This window comes from Chelmon rostratus, chromosome 5, assembly GCF_017976325.1.
Source record: "Chelmon rostratus isolate fCheRos1 chromosome 5, fCheRos1.pri, whole genome shotgun sequence".
In the NCBI taxonomy this organism is placed as follows: domain Eukaryota; kingdom Metazoa; phylum Chordata; class Actinopteri; order Chaetodontiformes; family Chaetodontidae; genus Chelmon; species Chelmon rostratus.
Window position 1 is genome coordinate 21882361 of NC_055662.1, and position 17712 is coordinate 21900072.

Consider the following 17712-nt stretch of genomic DNA (forward strand, 5'->3'; position numbering starts at 1 on the left):
TTTTTTCTAAGCATAATGTGAGAATATTGGCAGTAATAAGTGTGGCTGTGGTTAAGTGTGAAACCATTCAACCAACACATGCACCTCCTGGTTATTTAGTTTTGCACGAGTACTGTCTCTTTACAGTTATGGTGTATCTATGTCTTATTTTCAGTCATCCAGAGATTGAATAACTAGCACGCATATTGCACTTCCTCTGTTAGGTGTGGCTGTACCCCAGTAGGTTTTGTTCTCATCTATTTTTAATGTATCAACAATACACTTGCATGTCAGGACTGTTCAGGACTTATGGGGCATTCGGCTTTCTTCCAACATGGTTTTGATATCACCCTCCCACACAGTCACAGGATCTGGCACCAGCCCTGGCTCTTCTGGGACAAGGTGCTGGCCCATGTCATTAGAGACAGATTGCGGTCCTCGTAGGGCGGATAGCGCAGATAGGTTACACACTCAAACCGTGTGCTTCTCAGCAGGCATGACTTCCTGTGAGAAAAGGTGTCAAAGCTGTGGCGGCCATGGTAGGAACCCATTCCACTAGCACCTGTCGAAAAACGTGGCAGGAGAGTTGGTGTGTTGTTGGTTATATCATTCCACCACTGTGTTTGTCATAATATGTACTCTGCTGCCACTGACTTACCAACTCCACCAAAAGGCAGAGCCACCATCAGACTCTGCAGGACGCTGTCATTGGAGCAAAAGCTTCCACTAGACGTCTCACTCATTAGCCTTGAGATGACCTGCGTAGCCAGAAAAGCAATGATCAGAATACACATCGGCTGCATCAGTACAATCAATGCAGAGGGTCTTAGCTTTAATGTCTCATGTACCTTGCTGTTGCTAGAATATGCGTACACACAGAGGGGTTTCTCTTGCTTATTAATGAAGGTAATTGCCTCATCCATATTGTTGACAGTCAGAACAGGAAGAACTGGGCCAAAAATGTCCTGTTTCATGATGGGATCTAGCTCAGCTACCTCTGTCAAAATTGTTGGGGCTTCAGACAAAAAAGAAAACAGGTTTACAGCAGTATTACATGTAATGCACGACACAGTTTGCTTTGTTTTAGAGACTTCCACACAGAGGATGCTTACCGATATATTTCTCCGCTTCTATTACTTGCCCGCCCACGGCCACCTTGCCAGATCTCCACAGCATGTCTCTCGTACGGTTGAAGATCTCTGGATTGACCATGCGGCCGAAACTTCGGGACTCTCTGGGATCAGAACCGTAGAACTGCATCAGGCAGCACTTCAGGGCCTGCACCAGCCGTTCTTTGACATCCACGTGGCACAGGATGTAGTCAGGAGCCACCAAGCTCTGTCCAGCGTTATGAAAACGTGCCCAGGCGATGCGCTGTGCGGTGGTGGCAATCTCACAGTGCTGGTCCACATAGCACGGGTTCTTGCCACCCAAAATCAGGGTGACAGGTGTGAGTGTGCGAGCTGCAGCCTGAGCAAGCCTGCTGCCCTCCTCCCTGCTCCCTTGGGATTGACAGACATCCTTAATAACTTCAGATTAATTCAATGAATAATCACATAATGATTATAAAGATAAGTTTATATTTACCTGTAAAGAAGACATGGTCAAATTTAAGTTCCACAATTTCAGGCAAGTCATTTGTGCCTGCAAGAATCACATGGAAGCATTCCTTGAGGAGGAGAAGAATTCCCATAAGTTCATTACGCTTTGCTGTAGCACCGTAGGTCCTTACTGTCAATCAATACACAGAATACAACTGCAGAAAAATCTGAGTTTGAGAGTCGACTTTTGTGTGGGTGTTGGGTGATGAAAGGTGGAGGTTTCCATCCTCCCAGATTTGACAGCATTTCAAATTAGTTGAATAAATATCCAAGACTGTCTATTCCATCAAAGTATATAGTAAACATTTACACAACCTTTCAATATTGCTGCAAAAAAAACCTCAAAAAGTACAAAAAAAAATGTCTGCTGTAACTTTCCGAATGAAAACTACCCAATCCATCCTCCCTGCTGTGTAATTACTCACATTGTCCAAGTAGAAGGGGACGAGACGGTGAAGCAGCTCTGCTGTGTGGGCGGTGCACTCAGAGGGGCTGATGATCGCACAGTTTCCTACACACATTAGTAAAATATCACCAGTGAGCCTGTGTGAGGAAAATACTAGAATTGAACTGATTACATGAGTGTCTTAAATCTCTGCACCTGCTGCGATGGCTCCTACCAGCGGCACCAGACACATCTGGACAGGACTACACCAGGTCCCCATGATAAACACCACCCCCAGCGGCTCACTGATCACCAGGCACTCATCCAATGTGGTGGACTGGACCAGCCAGACAAGCTCACAATTAGGTTACAAGTGAAGCAGAACTCTCATGAGTGAAAGTCTGCATCAGTGCACATGATGACTAACAGAAAGAAAAAATTCATTCTACAAAAAGGGCACAGCAACTTAAGTTTTAATCTGCTTTGGCGACACAATACATTTCTTTGTGGCAGCCAGACGGAATGTTCTCTCCAAAAAGGTTGTATAAGTCATGAATAATCCCAATAATATCATACAGATGCTTTTGGGGATAAAATGGTCTTTACAAACACAATAGACGCACCAGGTTTCTTTCCACATGCTGCGGCTGCATCCACTTCTTGAGGTTGTTGATGGCATGAAGTGCCTCGTTCTTGACAAGAATCAGTTCTGACACAACTGTCTCAAACCGTGGCTGGTTTAAAAAAAAAAAAACAAGAATGAAGACAAAAATGGCAAGGAATAACTACTTGGACCATTACGTCAAGTCACATTGTCATTGTCTCATGCTTTTAACGAACACAACCACCGACCTTGTGAAGGTCCCTTCCAAGAGCATCCACAAAGTCACAGCTGTGCTCCTCCAGCATCCGGACCACAGCCTCCAGCTGAGCCAGTCTGAAGGCCTCCTTCAGGGTGCGTCCAGCTCGAAAGGCAACTCTTGCCCTCTTCAGCAGATCCACACACTCCAGCGGGTACGTCTTCAAACACGGCTCCCCTAGCCTGGTCCTGAAACAGCAACCACCTCACTGGTTTTACTCACACCACGGGGCAACAAGAACACATCCACCATCCACAGCTCATCACTGTACCTTCTACACGTTAACCGGCCGTTCCTCTGACAAGCATTGCACGCCCTAACTTTTCCACTCATGTTTGTTCCAGTCGAGAATCCTCCACTGGCCTTTCTGAATGGAGTTAGTGTGCCGTTAAGCCTATGCACCAGTTAAAGCCCCACTGGCAGGGAGGATAGTGAAAATCCTAACAACTCCAGCCAGTCAGGTGATGCACATAAATGAACAAAGCTGGAATCTGATAATCTTAAACCCAGTCACCTCAATGCATCATGTGGAGGTGACGAAGGACAGTAACATTACACTGCAAGTTCTGATTACATTAGTTCAAACTAAAACTGTTATTTAACATGAAAACCTTGGAAGCAGTGTGGGCTCAAAACTCCAGCAACACTCGTAAAGAACAACTGAACAGTGAGACCAGCGCGTTTCCTGCTTGTGGCCTACATCAGAATCCGCTGCACACTTCAAGTGTCGCTGGGTTTTTTTTCAACATTACCTGCGCAGCGCTTTGAACCATCGGGCTGGAGAGGGGCTCGGCGGACTGCTCATGGCCGGTCTGCAGCTTCAGGTGACCGCAGGTCAGCAGCTGAGAACGCTGCAGCTGGCGCGGTGGAAATCCTCTCACGCACAACGCGGAATATGAGTCAGACGTGCGCATTTACACCGTAATCCGCCATGCACTTTATTCAGGAAAACCAGAAAACGTGGTGTGAATGAGACATTCTCAATCCTGCAGGCTCCTGCTCATGTTTTAAAGCGGTTTGCTGTCATCAGAGCAACGATACACTTCAGTCCGCGGTGCTGCAGGCGTCCATCCACACCCAGCAGGTGTTGGGAATTAATTCTCTACATTTAATTAATGAGTTGAGTCAGCCAGAGCTTTGAGAGGGGGAAAAAATACTCCTTGTGTTGTAAACGATTCAAGGTAAATTATTTATATAACACTGGTGTACATGAAAACATTACAGGGGGAAAAGTATCTTACACATGGACAAATCTTTTTTTTTTTTCTTTTTTAACAACACACTCCTCACTGCAGTGCAGCCAGTTTGAAAGACACTTTAAAAAAAGATGGAAACTTTCACATGAAGGGTGGGAACAATTCCAGGATCATTTTTATTTCATTTTTTTGTACTAAAAGGGTGAATATTCAAAGTCAGCATCAGCAGACCACCGGTACATTTAAAGCCTACAGCCTACTCTTGACATCATTTTTCAAAACAGATGAGTGACCTCATCAGACGAGACAGACAAGCTTGTGAGGTATCTTTCATCCCTCTTGCACATGAACACACACTCGTGTAAATCCGTCCGTGGTGTCTCCACTTCTTGCTTGAATAGATTAAAAAGGAGGAGAGCTGGAGCAAACTCCTCCTGACTGATTTGTCTGAAAATAGTTTAATCTCATTAGTAGACTGCTGGTTCGTTCAATACAACCAGTGTTATTTATACTGTATATATATATACATATATATATATATATATAATGGTTGTACTTGAATTATAATCACTTTTATTTGTTGTTTTCACACAAGTTAGTGGCCATGATATTACTAGTTAGAAACATGGCAATAATGACCTCCAGTATGTTCTATAGCTTAAAAGTATCCATACTCATTCATGACAGAACATTTTTTTGCATAATAAAGAAATTGATATTTTTCTTTTAACGTTTCTGGTTCATGACTAAAGCGTCTCCTTTCTGAACCCTGTGTGAAGTAATATTTAGGCTTATAAGGTAACATTCACCCACATGTCCCTCTTCCCAACAGCCCCAAACAGCAGAGAGCTGAGCAACCTTTCCATCCAAGGGAACATCAAATCAAGCAGTCAAGCATTTGGTTGACGAACCAGTCCATGACATCATGTTGAGAGGTTTCTGAACCTCAAATTCTTTTCCGCATGGCTTAAAAAGTCCACAGAGATGGGAGGGCATCGCAGGAAAACCCTCCTCGGCTGTTGTAGTTGTAGTGTCGTTGTAGTGGTGGTAAAGTGGTTGGATTTCTGCGCTTCTTTGTTAGTCAGAGCAGAGAATAAGTCCAGGTACACAGCCCTCGTTTCTATGGCTTGTTTCCGATAAACATTGTTCTTGGTTACAGTCGGACGTGTGAGAGCGTGGGGGGGAGGGGCGGTTGGGGGCATTATGAGGCACTCGGCGTTATTCAAGGGTGTAGTGAGAAATCTTCAGTTTTACTAGTATTAAGTTCAAAGGCTAACATCATTAACTTTGCTTTTCTTTTTTTTTTTGGAGTGTAAGTCAAGCACAGATGTGTGACAATGAACAGCTGTGTCTGCTTTCCTGGACACAGGAAATACAAATAAGTGACAAAACATTTCCAGTTTTTGATTACTCAAAAGTCAAATGCTACAGCAAAGGACATTTTTTCTGAATCAAACAACAGCAGGATCAGATTCTCTGTCAAGAAATTCTGCCGCTTCACCAGAACCAAGGCAGAAGCTAGATTTCCAAAGGCAGTGGGAACATAAAAACCAGAGGGCCGATGCCTCTCTCGGGTGACTGCTGTGTCTTTTAGTGGGGAGAAATGGAGCGAGGTCAGAATGATTTTCCTCCAAATGGGACATAATGTAATGAACACAGGATCACTGCTGTGAGCAACTCCTCCTTCATGGAGGTTGAACACAAGACACTGATTTGTCTTCCATTTATAAAAGACGCATTATGTTCAGCAAAACATTTTAAGACTCATCCAATATCGGCTGAAAGTTGCTCGGATAATGGAGCCCAAGCTTGTAAGTACATTAACAATGCATTGCTTGGTTTCACTCGAGTGAGTCGACCACGTGTCTAATGGCTTGCATTGCATCTATATTGCTTTCCAGTTCGCTTAAAATTGGAGTGTTAAATCCGAGAATGATTCTGTTAAGCCTGAGAGACAGATCTAGCCACTGTGTATCCGTATTCCATCGAGTTAAACACGCCGCAGATTGAATTTTGGGAGTGGCAAAGGGAGATGTTAAAAATTGGATTGTGCTGCAAAAACAGCATCCCCTTTGATGTGAGGGTGAAGTAGAGCAGAGCTCATCCAGTTTTCAAAAGAGACAAAAGCAGAGTTTGTAGGTCCTCCACGATCCCCCTTTTGTTTATATGATGCCCCTTTGATGTGACAGGCTCCAGTCCAGGTAAGCCAAGCCTTGTGCTTCCTTCAGGCCACTTAGCGCAACCCTCCTGTGAAGATTGTCCTGATGCAGCTGAGTTAGGAGAGCTCAAAGCCTGTGTTCATACTGATAGCGTAGCGCAGCTTGTCGCGCAAGATGCTCTTCTTGCTGTAGTTGGGCAGCTTGAGCAGGTTGAAGCACGTTGATGAAGTGGGAAGCCGTCCACCTGGCTCCTTCTTGCGGATAGTGAAAAAGCCGCGAAGAACACTGCCAAGTGTGTCTCCAGTGTCCTAGACACAGGACGCGCTGTTAGTACAGACGTATGAACACATGGAAGCTAAAACACAGACTACAAACTAGTAGGCAGCATCAATTTTTTCTCCTTTTTTATACTTACCTGATCATCTGAAACTTCCACACAACGGATGGAGAAAGGTGGTTTGAGGTAGGCGAAACCTAGAAGAGGTGGCCTTGAGCAGCTGGTAACAAACTGTAAAAACACATTTCAAAGACAAGAAATAAGACAATGATGAGCCACCTGGCAGCAGACATGAAAAGCTGTTGGCTGTGACAGTTACAAAGAGGCAAAAATTTACTTTAAGGAACATAGCTCTCTCTTCAGCGTTGAAATCGCTGGACAGGATGTCCCACAGCCAGATGATGACTCGATGGCTGCTGTGAAAACCTCCATAGTAGACAGTGTGCTTCCTGAGAAAGAGAGTGGAAGAGAACAAGGATGAGCTGCCCGGAAAGCACAGATGAAGGAAAACGTCTGGACACATTTGCTGAGGAAACTTCTGTTACAATGAGTAGAACTGTTGTGGTGGCAGAGCGAGAAAACAGAGAGAATTTAGTCCTCATTAAAGACGTCTGAAATGTCACATACTTGAGGTCATCCAGATCAATCTCAGCATTGTCTCCCGAGACGAGACGCTGAACTTCAGGCGTGGAAAACATGTGCAGCCACTCCGGGTTAATGATGCTGCGGAAGCCCCGAATGAAAGCTGCCGTTTGCTCTTTAATCTGCGTGTGCATCCGGAAGTGAGCCATGAGGTGGATGTAGCTGATCCTGCGGGAAACGGCAGAGTTAGACAGCGATTTCCATCGAGCACACACGTGCAAAAGGAGAACATTTTAAACTTAAACAATATGAATTTACGTACTTGTTTTCATTGGTGACTGGCATGGTTTTCCCTCCAGGTATCAACTCATGACAGACAAGCTGTAAAGGAACACACAAAGTTGCTTTTACTTGTGAATTTCATGTATTTCACGACAATGTTTTATATCTACCACATTTCCCACTATTACCTGTCCCATAACATCCTCGTCATAGGATAACGTGAGTCCTAGATCTCCTACATCTCCATCGTAGCGCTGAAAATAAATAAATAAAGAAATAAATAAAATGAAAGATAAGTGAAATAGAGAAAAAAAATGTGACAAATTAGTAAGAAAAATTGTTCAAGTGTAATTCTAGCGGACCTTGATGGAAGTGAGGTTCTTGTAAAACTCAGAGTCCAGCGATGGCAGCTCGTCGATGGAGCTGTAGAAAGTGCTGTGGTGGTGACCCAAGACTTGACTGAGGAAGAAGGAGGCAAAAGGGACGTCCACAACAATGCCCTGAGAACACATAAGTTATAGTTACACATTCACTGACGATGACCTAAAACACTGGCGTTCAGAGTAGAGAGCGACAAATCGGGACACTTCCCCAGAAAGCACAAATGTACCTCATACACAGCTTTCCCGAGCATCTTCCCCACAAACTCAAATAGCTGCAAATGGTTCTCGTGGATGTACGATGTCGGTGAAGGATACAGCCTTTCGTTTCCACTCGTAGTCTGTGGAAAATAAATATCATACACATGCAGTCAACAGTCAAATCAAGAATTGTGGTGATTTAAAAAAAATGGCTTTCCGTTTGCCTGACTCACCTTGAACAGGTTGAGAGCAGGATTGAACACTTTCTTAATGATCTCCTCGAGAAACTCTTTGAACACGCCATCCTGATCGATACCAGCCTCGTCCACTCCCAGATCGTTGACAAACTTCACGCGAATGACGCCTTTTATAGAATTCGCTGGTAATCGGCGGAGCTGGTCATATCCATCCTTAGACAGGGAAAAACAGGTGTTAATATGGAACCACTGACATGAAGCAGTATGGTACTAATCCATCTGGTCTGTTCACTCCATACCTCTAACATCCGTGAGCGACGGATGGTAATATGGGTGACATGTGGCGAGGCAGAGCTCGTCTCTATCAATCCTAAATTTTCTTTTTCCTTTGTGACGATGTTCCTGAACAGCAGCACCCTCTGAAATGAGAGGAAAAGTGATGACACAACTGAAAATGACACTCCGACCTTACGTGACAGGATCCCGTTTACTCACGTTTTTGTGTGGAATGACATGTGGGATGTACTGCAATAATAGCTGGGCTCTTTTCTTGCCTTTCTCCAGTTCTTGGAATAACAGACTGGGCTTCAGGTCCCTGAATGCAACACAAAGATGTTACAGTCTATACAGAAACAAAAGGCCTGTGTGTTTAGGACAGCAACAGCTATTCAGTGTTTGTATTTACTTGCGCAGCCAGTGGTCATCAGGGGTGAATCGTCGCCTGCAGTCCCGCTCATAAAGCACCATCAACCAGCCATGAACACTGTGGAACAACTCCAGTTTCTCTCCCTTAGCATTTTCTGTTTAACATGACATACAAAGCAGCTTTTTCAATACAAAGAGACCTTTTCAATTAGGTATCATCATCATCATAATGCTAAGGATTCTGTGAGGCCGCACACTCACCTAAGATACCATCCCATATCATCTTGTACACAAACGTGTTCAGAAACGAGGAGATAGTGATGAGTTCCTCTATCTTGAAAGATGTTTGTTCTTCATAGACTTCAATGTCATCCAGAATTCTGGAACACAGAAAAACTGTAACTGTAAAACATTACGGTTGGATTGGACGTCTGACGCACAGCACAGTTTTTATAAAAATCTGTGAAATTACGTGATGAGATGTCGAGAGCAGTCACAGAAGAGCATGAGCATAGCCAGGAGCTGCTTGGACTCTTCAGTGTCATTGTTCAGACACTCCATGAAGAGTTTGAGGCCTCCCTGAGGACCGAGCTCACAGATGAAGGCCCAAAGTTTGGGCAAAAGGTCATCGAGATGTGTCAGACCTGCAGAAAACAGAGAACATACAGTAAGATAATACGTTGTTGTGTTGTGTTATGTTAAAAAAGAGATTTAGAAAGATTCCGGCACTCACCTGTGAGTATCTGGAGTCGTATTTGCGTAAGTGTAGACAGAGCAGTCTGGTACAGCACACAGATGCTGCACACCTTCTGCACCTCAGCTGAGTCGACTCGCTTCCCTCCGACTGGTTTCAGGATGTTCCGCACAGAAGCCGACTTCTGAAATGCTCGCTTGAAGAGGTCTGTCAAAACAAAAACGGGACAGGGAAGCAGAGAACCTTCAAGAACCTCCAAACCTTTTTATAGTTTAATTAAAGTTGAAGAATTTTGGGTTATGACTCACTTTTAACCGGTAGGTTGTTTTGTGATGTGCTGGGTTGCGGAGGTGGGGGAGTGGGCTCTTGACTCTCCAGCTTTTTAGAGAGGACGTCGCTGAAGAGGGTCCGAATGACAGAAACACCCCACAGGTACTGAAGCTGTTTAGTGACCAGTGGCATTGACTCATTGAGACTGCAGAGCACAAGAGACAGAGGAAGCAGAGTCGCAGCGAAGTCAAGCACATGCATCTGATAGGAAGTACACGAATAATGATGCTTTAATGGCTTGCAACAACCAGGCAGCCTGAGTAAGTTTATCAAACCATTTCTGTGTGTTCTTTTTCTTAAAGGCGCAATTGATTTTTGTGCTATCAAAGACAATAAAATGTTTACTTTTGCATGCAAAGGGACTCAAACCTTTCCTCTGTTTGTATATTTTGGGCCTTCTGGGAAACCTTTTCTATGTAGTGTTCTGGTGAATCTCAGCAAGTCTGAAGTATTTCACTGACCCGTAGTCCACAGTTTGGGAGAACCAGCCCAGGACAGGGTGCCAGTGGGTTAGGTTGGACTTCTTTTGGGAGACGTATCTCTGACAGTAGGACAGCATGTCAGTCAGGTCCTTCACAAAATGGTTGGCCTCCTCCTCAAGGACTTTCTCATTAAGGAAGCCCAAGTGAATCAGGTTGCCTATCGAACATGAGAAAGATGCTGTTACAACTGTGACACACTGTGATTTCTCATCTGTACACAACTAGATTGCATTGATGAAAGTGCAAGCCCATATTCATCCAAGATACTGTACCAAGTAAGCAGAGTGTGTGGCTCCCCTCGAGACACACACAAATGTCCAAACACTGCTCTTCCCGGCTGAGAAACAGAATGAATTTCCTCAGCAGGTCATGTGTGTGGATGGATGCCATGCACTGTAGAGAGAGAGAGCAGAGGTTACAACCTACTCTGAGGGTTCAAATCACTACATACAGTGAAACAATACAACAATAAGTGATACATGACAAGGCTTTTACCTCTGGAGTGAGCACATTGAGGTGGGATACGACAGCTGGAACTGACATGATGTGAATGAGGAATGATCTTAGCAGGTTATCAGAGAAGTGAGCAGCAATGACTGGCCTGAAAAATATTAGATTTAATTAAAAGGGCGGCCTGCAAATAAAACCACAAAACAGGATACAACAGAATTGGATATAAAATGTCACCTCCACTTCACATATTAAAAATTCAAGATTATTATCTTTTTTTATCAAATTACCAGCTCACCTTAATGACAAAGTGAACACAGCTGTCAAAGTGCCTTTGGAGAGAGACGGTTTAGAGCGAGCCAAGCCATTGGTCAGCAAGATCTAAACAAGAAGAGTTAAGATGACGTACAATGTGCATTTTTTTTTATTACAGAAAATATGTGTCACACAGCTTCACTCAATCTCTTGATAACACTGAAAAAGTGTGAGCTGTAATACTGAACCTGCAGTATTGAATAGAATCCCTTTTGATTGAGATAGCCCATGATATTTTCACAAATCCTCATCAACGCGGGTTTGAGAGCTTCTCCTAAAATAACACGGGGGAAATATTATGTTTTGTCTTTGTAGAGAGCATGTCCTGCAATAACAAAAGGTTTGTTTATGATAACAACCTCAGCTCGACTAAAAACTTACCCTTCCCTCTGACTATCCGCCAGGTTGAAGTGTCTGTGAAGGTCACCAGCATGGTGAGGTACAGCGTCACCAGTTTATTGTCCTGAAGTATGTCAGGCTGCAAATCACAAAACAAGACAGTGATATGTACAATCAAAGTCATAAATTGAATATTAAAAAACACTTTTTAGCTTCAAATTGAGAGTAACCTTTAAATTTTTCAGTCGCTGACAGCAGGTCCAGAGCACGTCTTTTATCTGTTTGAGCCAGGGAATGGTGAGGTCTTTAGAGAGAGCCAAGGAAACATACCAGACCTGAGGGCCAAACGTGAGAACAGTCACTGTGACATAAATCACATGAAAAAATGTTTGATATGAGGAGCGTATAAACACATGCACACTCACTTTAGGTTCATTTTCAACCTCCATGCTGGCAAGGATGGCACGACAGAGCTTTTCGAACCTCTGTGATGTACAAAAATACAGTCATGTGAGCCACACAGCCAAAGACAAGAGTACTTCTGTTTTGTTCACAACAGCCTCTCAAAAGTCTCCACAAAATCAACAAGGAACAGAAACAACATCTGTATGAAAGTGAACTGACTCGTACTGCTTGTGTACTCACCATCTTATCTTCTTGCCGATATATGAAGAGTAATTTCCGCGCAATTTTGAAAATTGACAGCGCATTTCTTTTTGTTGTCCCACTTTCTGATGCTTGAAAATAGTCATCTACCTCTTTCCTGGTGAGATGCAGAATGAAGTATTCAGCAAACGATTGCATGACAGGAAAGCAAGTAAGAACAATTCTATTTCCACAATTTCCATATTTGTGGCTAACATAATGAACTAAGGCTCTTCAAATAACAAGTAGCTAAAAAATCTCCGTCTAATCAAACTGGAGACTACCTTATTTGCTTCTGGAGTCTGCAGCGACAGAGGAATCTCCTGACCAGCGCTTGGATGTGGGTTGCTGCTTTCTCCTTATCCTTCTGTCCTCTCCTTTCCTCCCTGGCCAGCCTGGCTTTGTCCAGGAACGCGGACTTGGAGGTTTGAGGTACACTAAACATTGCGCACCCTGGAAAAGACGAATATTACCCGCTGCATTACACAACTACACGCTGATTGTCCGCATTCTTGAATGGATGAGATTTTTACAGTGGCTTTCGAGCAAATAGCGGCGCTTTTGAAAAAATACAGCATCCTAACAACTGCACATCTTCACAATGTTTTGAGTTAGCATAACAGTGAATTTACCTGCGATATTCCTCAAATGAAGATGCTGTCTGGCCTGTAGCCTCACCTGGTGCTATACCTCCTCAGTCATTCGGCTGTCCTTGAGATCCAAGCAGGAGGAAATCCAAACGAAAGATGAAGACTAACTTGCCATCTCTGGAGCAGCAGGCGATACAGTAAAGATGGAGCTGGGATAGTTAGCATACAGGGCTAGTTCGCCGCTTGTCGGCTTGATACTGTCTCAGCGAGAATGTCTTCACATTAATTTGGCGATATTTATCATTATTGCGGGGTTAGGTTTGATCTTGTATCAATGACAACCTCAAACACACAGGGAACATACCGTTTCGAAATGTAAACAATGAGAGGAGATCCGTATAGTGACTGCAGCCATTAATCCGCCACTGTGTCGCACTAAATGATTCCGGGTAGTGTTTGTCTACATGTAAAAATCGTTATATGAGAGTATTTATGAGTAGATGGTCTGGCATGCCAAACTATTTTTGTTCGTGCTGGAACAACAGCGACTTTATTTCTGGTGGTGGATATAGCTTTCGTCCCTTGTGTTGGGTGTTGGTGGGTGGTGTGGGGACTGTTATCACTGTTACTCCTTCAACAGCGGAAATGTACAAGCTAAGGCTAATGTAATTAAAGCTATTTTTTTCTAAATGTGACCTTAAAGTGCTAGGAAAGAAAGTGGTTTAAAGACAGGTCCTGCATTGTTACTTATGTCTACTTTGACCACATCTTGAAAACTCTGTAACACTCCGTAACGTTAAACAAAATACTGTTATCTGTCTCTTTAAACAGAGCACTGGAAGGTGACGTCAATTTTATAACTGCGCACTGTTGGACCGGAAGGAAGTGGGTATTAGCTGACTGACGTTAGCAAGCTACAATTAATAAGTCTGCTGCGGGTTCTATGGTAAATATTCTTACGTTTTATCAAACGCCAGTTAGAAACACGCTACTAACGTTATTTGGAGAAAGATACTTAATATTCAATGTCAAAATATGTGTATATTTTGCCAAATTTGTAATAAGTTTGGTAACTTTAGTTAAAGCTAACTAGCCAGCTAACTCATTAGCCGTGTTGGTTAAATCAAATTGTTATTAAACGTTAACTTAAACATTGGATTGAGGCATGCGGTTCGGTGTTTTTCTTTATCAAGCGGGAAAATGGTCGTGGATATTCTTAGAGACGTAGTAACGCTTGATATTAACGCTTCGAAAAAGGATAGCAGCCGATTAGGAAAAGTCAGTGGTGCTGTCTCATTGGTCCCTGCCCTGTTCCAGCTTTTGTCACAGCCTTATCATGGCAACGTGAATCTGAAAATTTTCTCCTGAAGTTGACAGCGTTTTTGTTTTTTCCCATTGATATATTGCGAATACAAGTCTATGATTACATAACCATACGTTTTAGAATAGCTGTGTACATGTTTGTAATTATCTAAACATTTTCCCAGAAATCCCATATTTTAAAGAGACAGTTGGCTTAAGTTTTAATGACTGGTTTAGAATCGGAGAAGTCTTGCTATTGTCAGAAATGAAATACACAAGATATTATGTGTATTTCATGTAGCAGATTAAAGGATTACAATGGCTATATTCTACACTTTATTTTCTTACTGACAACAAGTTTCATGACAATGCCAACAATTAATTGATCTGACTACTGCATAGAAAAAGCCTGCTGCTTATTCATCTGAGCCATCGACCTCCAGTGTTAATAAGCTAACTTTTTTACTTCTTGCCCTACACCAAGTGAAACCAGTGACATACCAGCCCTGAACCAGGTTTCATATATTTGATCTTGTTCTCTCACAGGAAGAGATGTCAGGAGAGAGCGTGGTGAGCTCGGCAGTGCCGGCAGCTACAACCCGGACTACATCCTTTAAGGGTTCCAGCCCCAGCTCTAAATATGTTAAGTTAAATGTGGGTGGAGCACTGTACTACACTACAATGCAGACACTAACCAAACAGGACACAATGCTCAAGGCCATGTTCAGTGGCAGGATGGAGGTCCTCACAGACAGTGAAGGTGAGCTGTTGATGAAAATGTTTAAATTACATGCTTCGTTCTTGTCATCTGTTACCAACGTTTCGCCATTTAATATTTATAGGTTGGATCTTGATTGATCGCTGTGGGAAACATTTTGGAACAATCCTTAACTACCTTAGAGATGGGGCAGTGCCGCTTCCAGACAGTCGACGGGAAACTGAGGAGCTGCTTGCTGAGGCCAAGTATTATCTTGTTCAAGGCCTAGCTGATGAATGTACAGCTGCCTTGCAGGTAACATCACCACAGAGGGCTGTCAATTAGGATACTTAATATTTACTTAATCTATCATCATATTGTCAGAGTGTTTGTTTAATTAGCTCCAGAGAACAGTTCGTAGGTAATATATCTTTGGAACAATTTCTGCAATACTTCCACCTAAAGTTGAGTTTTAATTACATTTTTGATAGTTTTCATTTCAGCATTGTACACCTGACCAACTTTGTCCAGTTACTTTTTTCTTTTTATCATACTGTATCTCACCCCCTATTCACCTTGGATATGCCTCATTATGTTCGGTTTTCGCTTTCTTAAAAAAACAAGAAATAAATTAGTCTCTTTATTTTGAATATTAAAAATATATTCATGGATAAGTACAGTCTACAAAAATACACGTCAAAATACTTTTATTGATCTTTTTCAAATTCTGTAAAGGCCATTACATTTTTTAAAACCAATCTCTTTAAATGAGTCTCAGCATTTCTTGGTGACAGTTGATAACTAAAATAATGAGCCATAGTCATTGTGTGGGTGGGGCTCGCTACCCTTCACCTGCCTTGCTACTCTGTTCCACCAGGTGGCATATGTCCTCTTGTATGATGTAGTGTTACAGCAGGTGGAACTTTTTTAATGGAAAACAATACTTCTTCTTTTTCCCTCCAGAACAAAGAAACTTATGAACCCCTTTGTAAAGTGCCTCTGATGACATCATCTAAGGAAGAACAGAAGCTTATTGCAACATCAAATAAGGTAAGTTATGTTTTTTTTTTTCCATAATGTTCTGAATGTATAGCGTTCAATATTAAGAGGAATATATTGTTATTATTTTTCATTCAAAATACAACCGTCTTTGTCTTGACAGCCTACTGTCAAACTGCTGTATAACAGAAGCAACAACAAATATTCATATACCAGGTAAGTCCTCTTCAACTGATCTCAGGAGCTAACATGTCTAATTAAAGAAGGAAGGAACAAGTTGTCTTTATAAATGATCATCGTGTAACTGTTTTTCCCCTCCCCCAGCAATTCTGATGACAACATGCTGAAAAATATTGAGCTGTTTGACAAGCTGTCGTTGCGGTTCAACGGTCGTGTACTCTTCATCAAAGATGTGATTGGGGATGAGATCTGTTGTTGGTCATTTTATGGCCAGGGACGTAAGATTGCTGAAGTATGCTGCACCTCCATTGTTTATGCCACAGAAAAGAAGCAGACAAAGGTAGATATATTGTATAATGTACACACTCTGAAGAGCTCTTTGCTTCTTTGTGAGCATAGAGCTGCAGTAAGTTGTTTAAATATCTTTCTGATGCCTTGTGTAACACTCCACTTCTCTCCTAGGTGGAGTTCCCAGAGGCTCGAATCTATGAGGAGACCCTCAACATCCTCCTGTATGAGTCCCATGATGGGAGGGGTCCAGACAATGCCCTGCTGGAGGCCACAGGGGGCGCTGCAGGGCGATCTCATCATCTGGATGAGGACGAGGAGCGAGAACGAATTGAGCGAGTTCGTAGGATTCATATCAAACGACCGGATGACCGCACACACCACCACCAGTGACCTTTCTCCCTCGACCCGTCAGCCTGTGTCTCTGACCCCGGACAGTCTTTGCACCACGCTTGTGCCTTACATCACCCAGCGCCTCTCTGTTGTATTCTTATTTTACCAGCTTTTTCTCCAGGAGACTACTATGACATGAGTGTCATACAACAGTGTGTAGTGGTGAAGTGATTTTGTGAGTGTTTATGTGTCCACTTGTCGTCTTTTTTGTGTGGTCTGACAGGCTGTAGTGTTTTGTTCTCTGTTTGTTAGTCATGATAATTTCTATCACTGTTTTCTGCTAGCGTGCAGAAGCCCATAGACATGGGTGTTTGCATTCAACACTGCAGGTGATCACAGTTTTACCTGAGCGTGTGGGGAAAAAAGAACATAGTATTGTTGGTATAAATCTTGTTATATGAGGTCCTAAACACATGAAATTCAGGAGAACAGGAATTATATGATGCAAGCAGCTAAAAATGTACATAATTTTTGCTTCTCCTTACCATGGTTCTGACGGGTCCACTGTAAGGTCGTCAGTGGAATAACTAGATGTTGTACACGATGTGGCCACATGGTGGCACTGTTTTACTCCTAGATGTTACCAGGGCTATTTTGTAGCCTGCAGATAATAGCAATTAAATCTTTTTAAAAATGTAATAACTTTTGATACAGTTAAGATATCACAGGTGGATGCAGCATTTCACTGTAGTGCTTCTGCCACATGTAGTTTTAACATTTATGCATTTTCCCTTCACTCCACTAAATTATCATTATTTTCAGTGGAGGGAACTTGAGCTGTGACCTGAGGTGTTAAATGTACTGGGGTGATTGAATGATGGATGCTGAGGTTGAAGTGAATGGCTGTAACCAGAGACCTCCCTGGCAGGAAGGGAATCCTGTCTACAAGCTTTTAACAGGGGGAGAAATTAGACCTGTCTTTCATCGCCACATTCATCATCAGAGAATGTACTGTTTGCACACAATGGGTTTGAGTTGAAATATGTCTAACAATCACAGTACTTGTAGGTCTGTTGTACAGAAGTGAACATATATGTATGTTTTATATTTATACATACTTTATCACAAATAAATTTCTACAAACATTCTTTTGTGCTGTTTTTATTTGCATATCCCCTTCTCAGTGAATATACAAAATTATGATACCTATGGCTTCATTTTTAGATATCAGAAGTACACATCCTTTGAAGCAGTTTGAGTAATGTTGAATGTAGATTTAAATGTTTGAGTTATAGACCAGTGTGAGCCTTTACTAAATGCAGAC

At 42.6% G+C, this 17712-nt stretch overlaps 3 protein-coding genes across 8 annotated transcripts; 1 reads left to right on the forward strand and 2 right to left on the reverse strand.

Moving 5' to 3' along the window:
• Positions 1-341: 341 nt before the first annotated feature.
• aldh3b2 (aldehyde dehydrogenase 3 family, member B2) lies at positions 342-3630 on the reverse strand. Its single transcript, XM_041937570.1, has 10 exons — positions 3578-3630; positions 2818-3013; positions 2589-2699; positions 2182-2302; positions 2006-2091; positions 1567-1648; positions 1092-1481; positions 828-994; positions 638-737; positions 342-541 (listed from the first exon to the last, which is right to left on the reverse strand). The coding sequence occupies exons 1-10, from the start codon at positions 3628-3630 to the stop codon at positions 342-344; spliced, it is 1506 nt and encodes a 501-aa protein (XP_041793504.1).
• A 418-nt stretch (positions 3631-4048) lies between these two features.
• ube3b (ubiquitin protein ligase E3B) lies at positions 4049-13117 on the reverse strand. 6 transcript variants are annotated; one of them, XM_041937569.1, is made up of 28 exons: positions 12954-13117; positions 12678-12766; positions 12284-12452; positions 12000-12117; positions 11780-11839; positions 11585-11689; positions 11397-11493; positions 11204-11289; positions 10999-11081; positions 10746-10851; positions 10523-10643; positions 10230-10407; positions 9747-9913; positions 9478-9645; positions 9217-9388; positions 9006-9124; positions 8785-8899; positions 8595-8694; positions 8399-8518; positions 8136-8312; positions 7932-8042; positions 7684-7821; positions 7510-7575; positions 7362-7420; positions 7085-7267; positions 6795-6906; positions 6596-6688; positions 4049-6488 (listed from the first exon to the last, which is right to left on the reverse strand). In XM_041937569.1, the coding sequence occupies exons 3-28, from the start codon at positions 12442-12444 to the stop codon at positions 6297-6299; spliced, it is 3207 nt and encodes a 1068-aa protein (XP_041793503.1). In that variant the 5' UTR covers positions 12445-12452; positions 12678-12766; positions 12954-13117; the 3' UTR covers positions 4049-6296. The 6 variants fall into 6 exon arrangements, with proteins under 6 accessions (XP_041793503.1, XP_041793501.1, XP_041793499.1 ...); XM_041937567.1 differs by having other exon boundaries at positions 12632-12766; XM_041937565.1 differs by having other exon boundaries at positions 12632-12798.
• Positions 13118-13436: 319 nt separating this feature from the next.
• On the forward strand, positions 13437-17536 carry kctd10 (potassium channel tetramerization domain containing 10). The gene is made up of 7 exons (XM_041936958.1): positions 13437-13535; positions 14438-14651; positions 14734-14903; positions 15552-15638; positions 15751-15803; positions 15912-16107; positions 16230-17536. The coding sequence occupies exons 1-7, from the start codon at positions 13533-13535 to the stop codon at positions 16446-16448; spliced, it is 942 nt and encodes a 313-aa protein (XP_041792892.1). The 5' UTR covers positions 13437-13532; the 3' UTR covers positions 16449-17536.
• The last annotated feature ends 176 nt before the right edge of the window (positions 17537-17712 follow it).

Coding starts and splice junctions, on each gene's coding strand:
- aldh3b2 (XM_041937570.1), bottom strand. CDS start 3,630: ATGAGCAGTCCGCCGAGCCCCTCTCCAGCCCGATGGTTCAAAGCGCTG. Junction 2,303..2,588: donor AGCATGTGGAAAGAAACCTG/GTGCGTCTATTG, acceptor TGGCTGGTCCAG/TCCACCACATTGGATGAGTG. Junction 542..637: donor TCTGCCTTTTGGTGGAGTTG/GTAAGTCAGTGG, acceptor GTTTTTCGACAG/GTGCTAGTGGAATGGGTTCC.
- ube3b (XM_041937569.1), bottom strand. CDS start 12,444: ATGTTTAGTGTACCTCAAACCTCCAAGTCCGCGTTCCTGGACAAAGCC. Junction 10,644..10,745: donor TCAATGTGCTCACTCCAGAG/GTAAAAGCCTTG, acceptor CTCTCTCTACAG/TGCATGGCATCCATCCACAC. Junction 6,489..6,595: donor TGGAAGTTTCAGATGATCAG/GTAAGTATAAAA, acceptor TCCTGTGTCTAG/GACACTGGAGACACACTTGG.
- kctd10 (XM_041936958.1), top strand. Junction 14,652..14,733: donor GGTCCTCACAGACAGTGAAG/GTGAGCTGTTGA, acceptor TAATATTTATAG/GTTGGATCTTGATTGATCGC. Junction 16,108..16,229: donor CAGAAAAGAAGCAGACAAAG/GTAGATATATTG, acceptor CTTCTCTCCTAG/GTGGAGTTCCCAGAGGCTCG.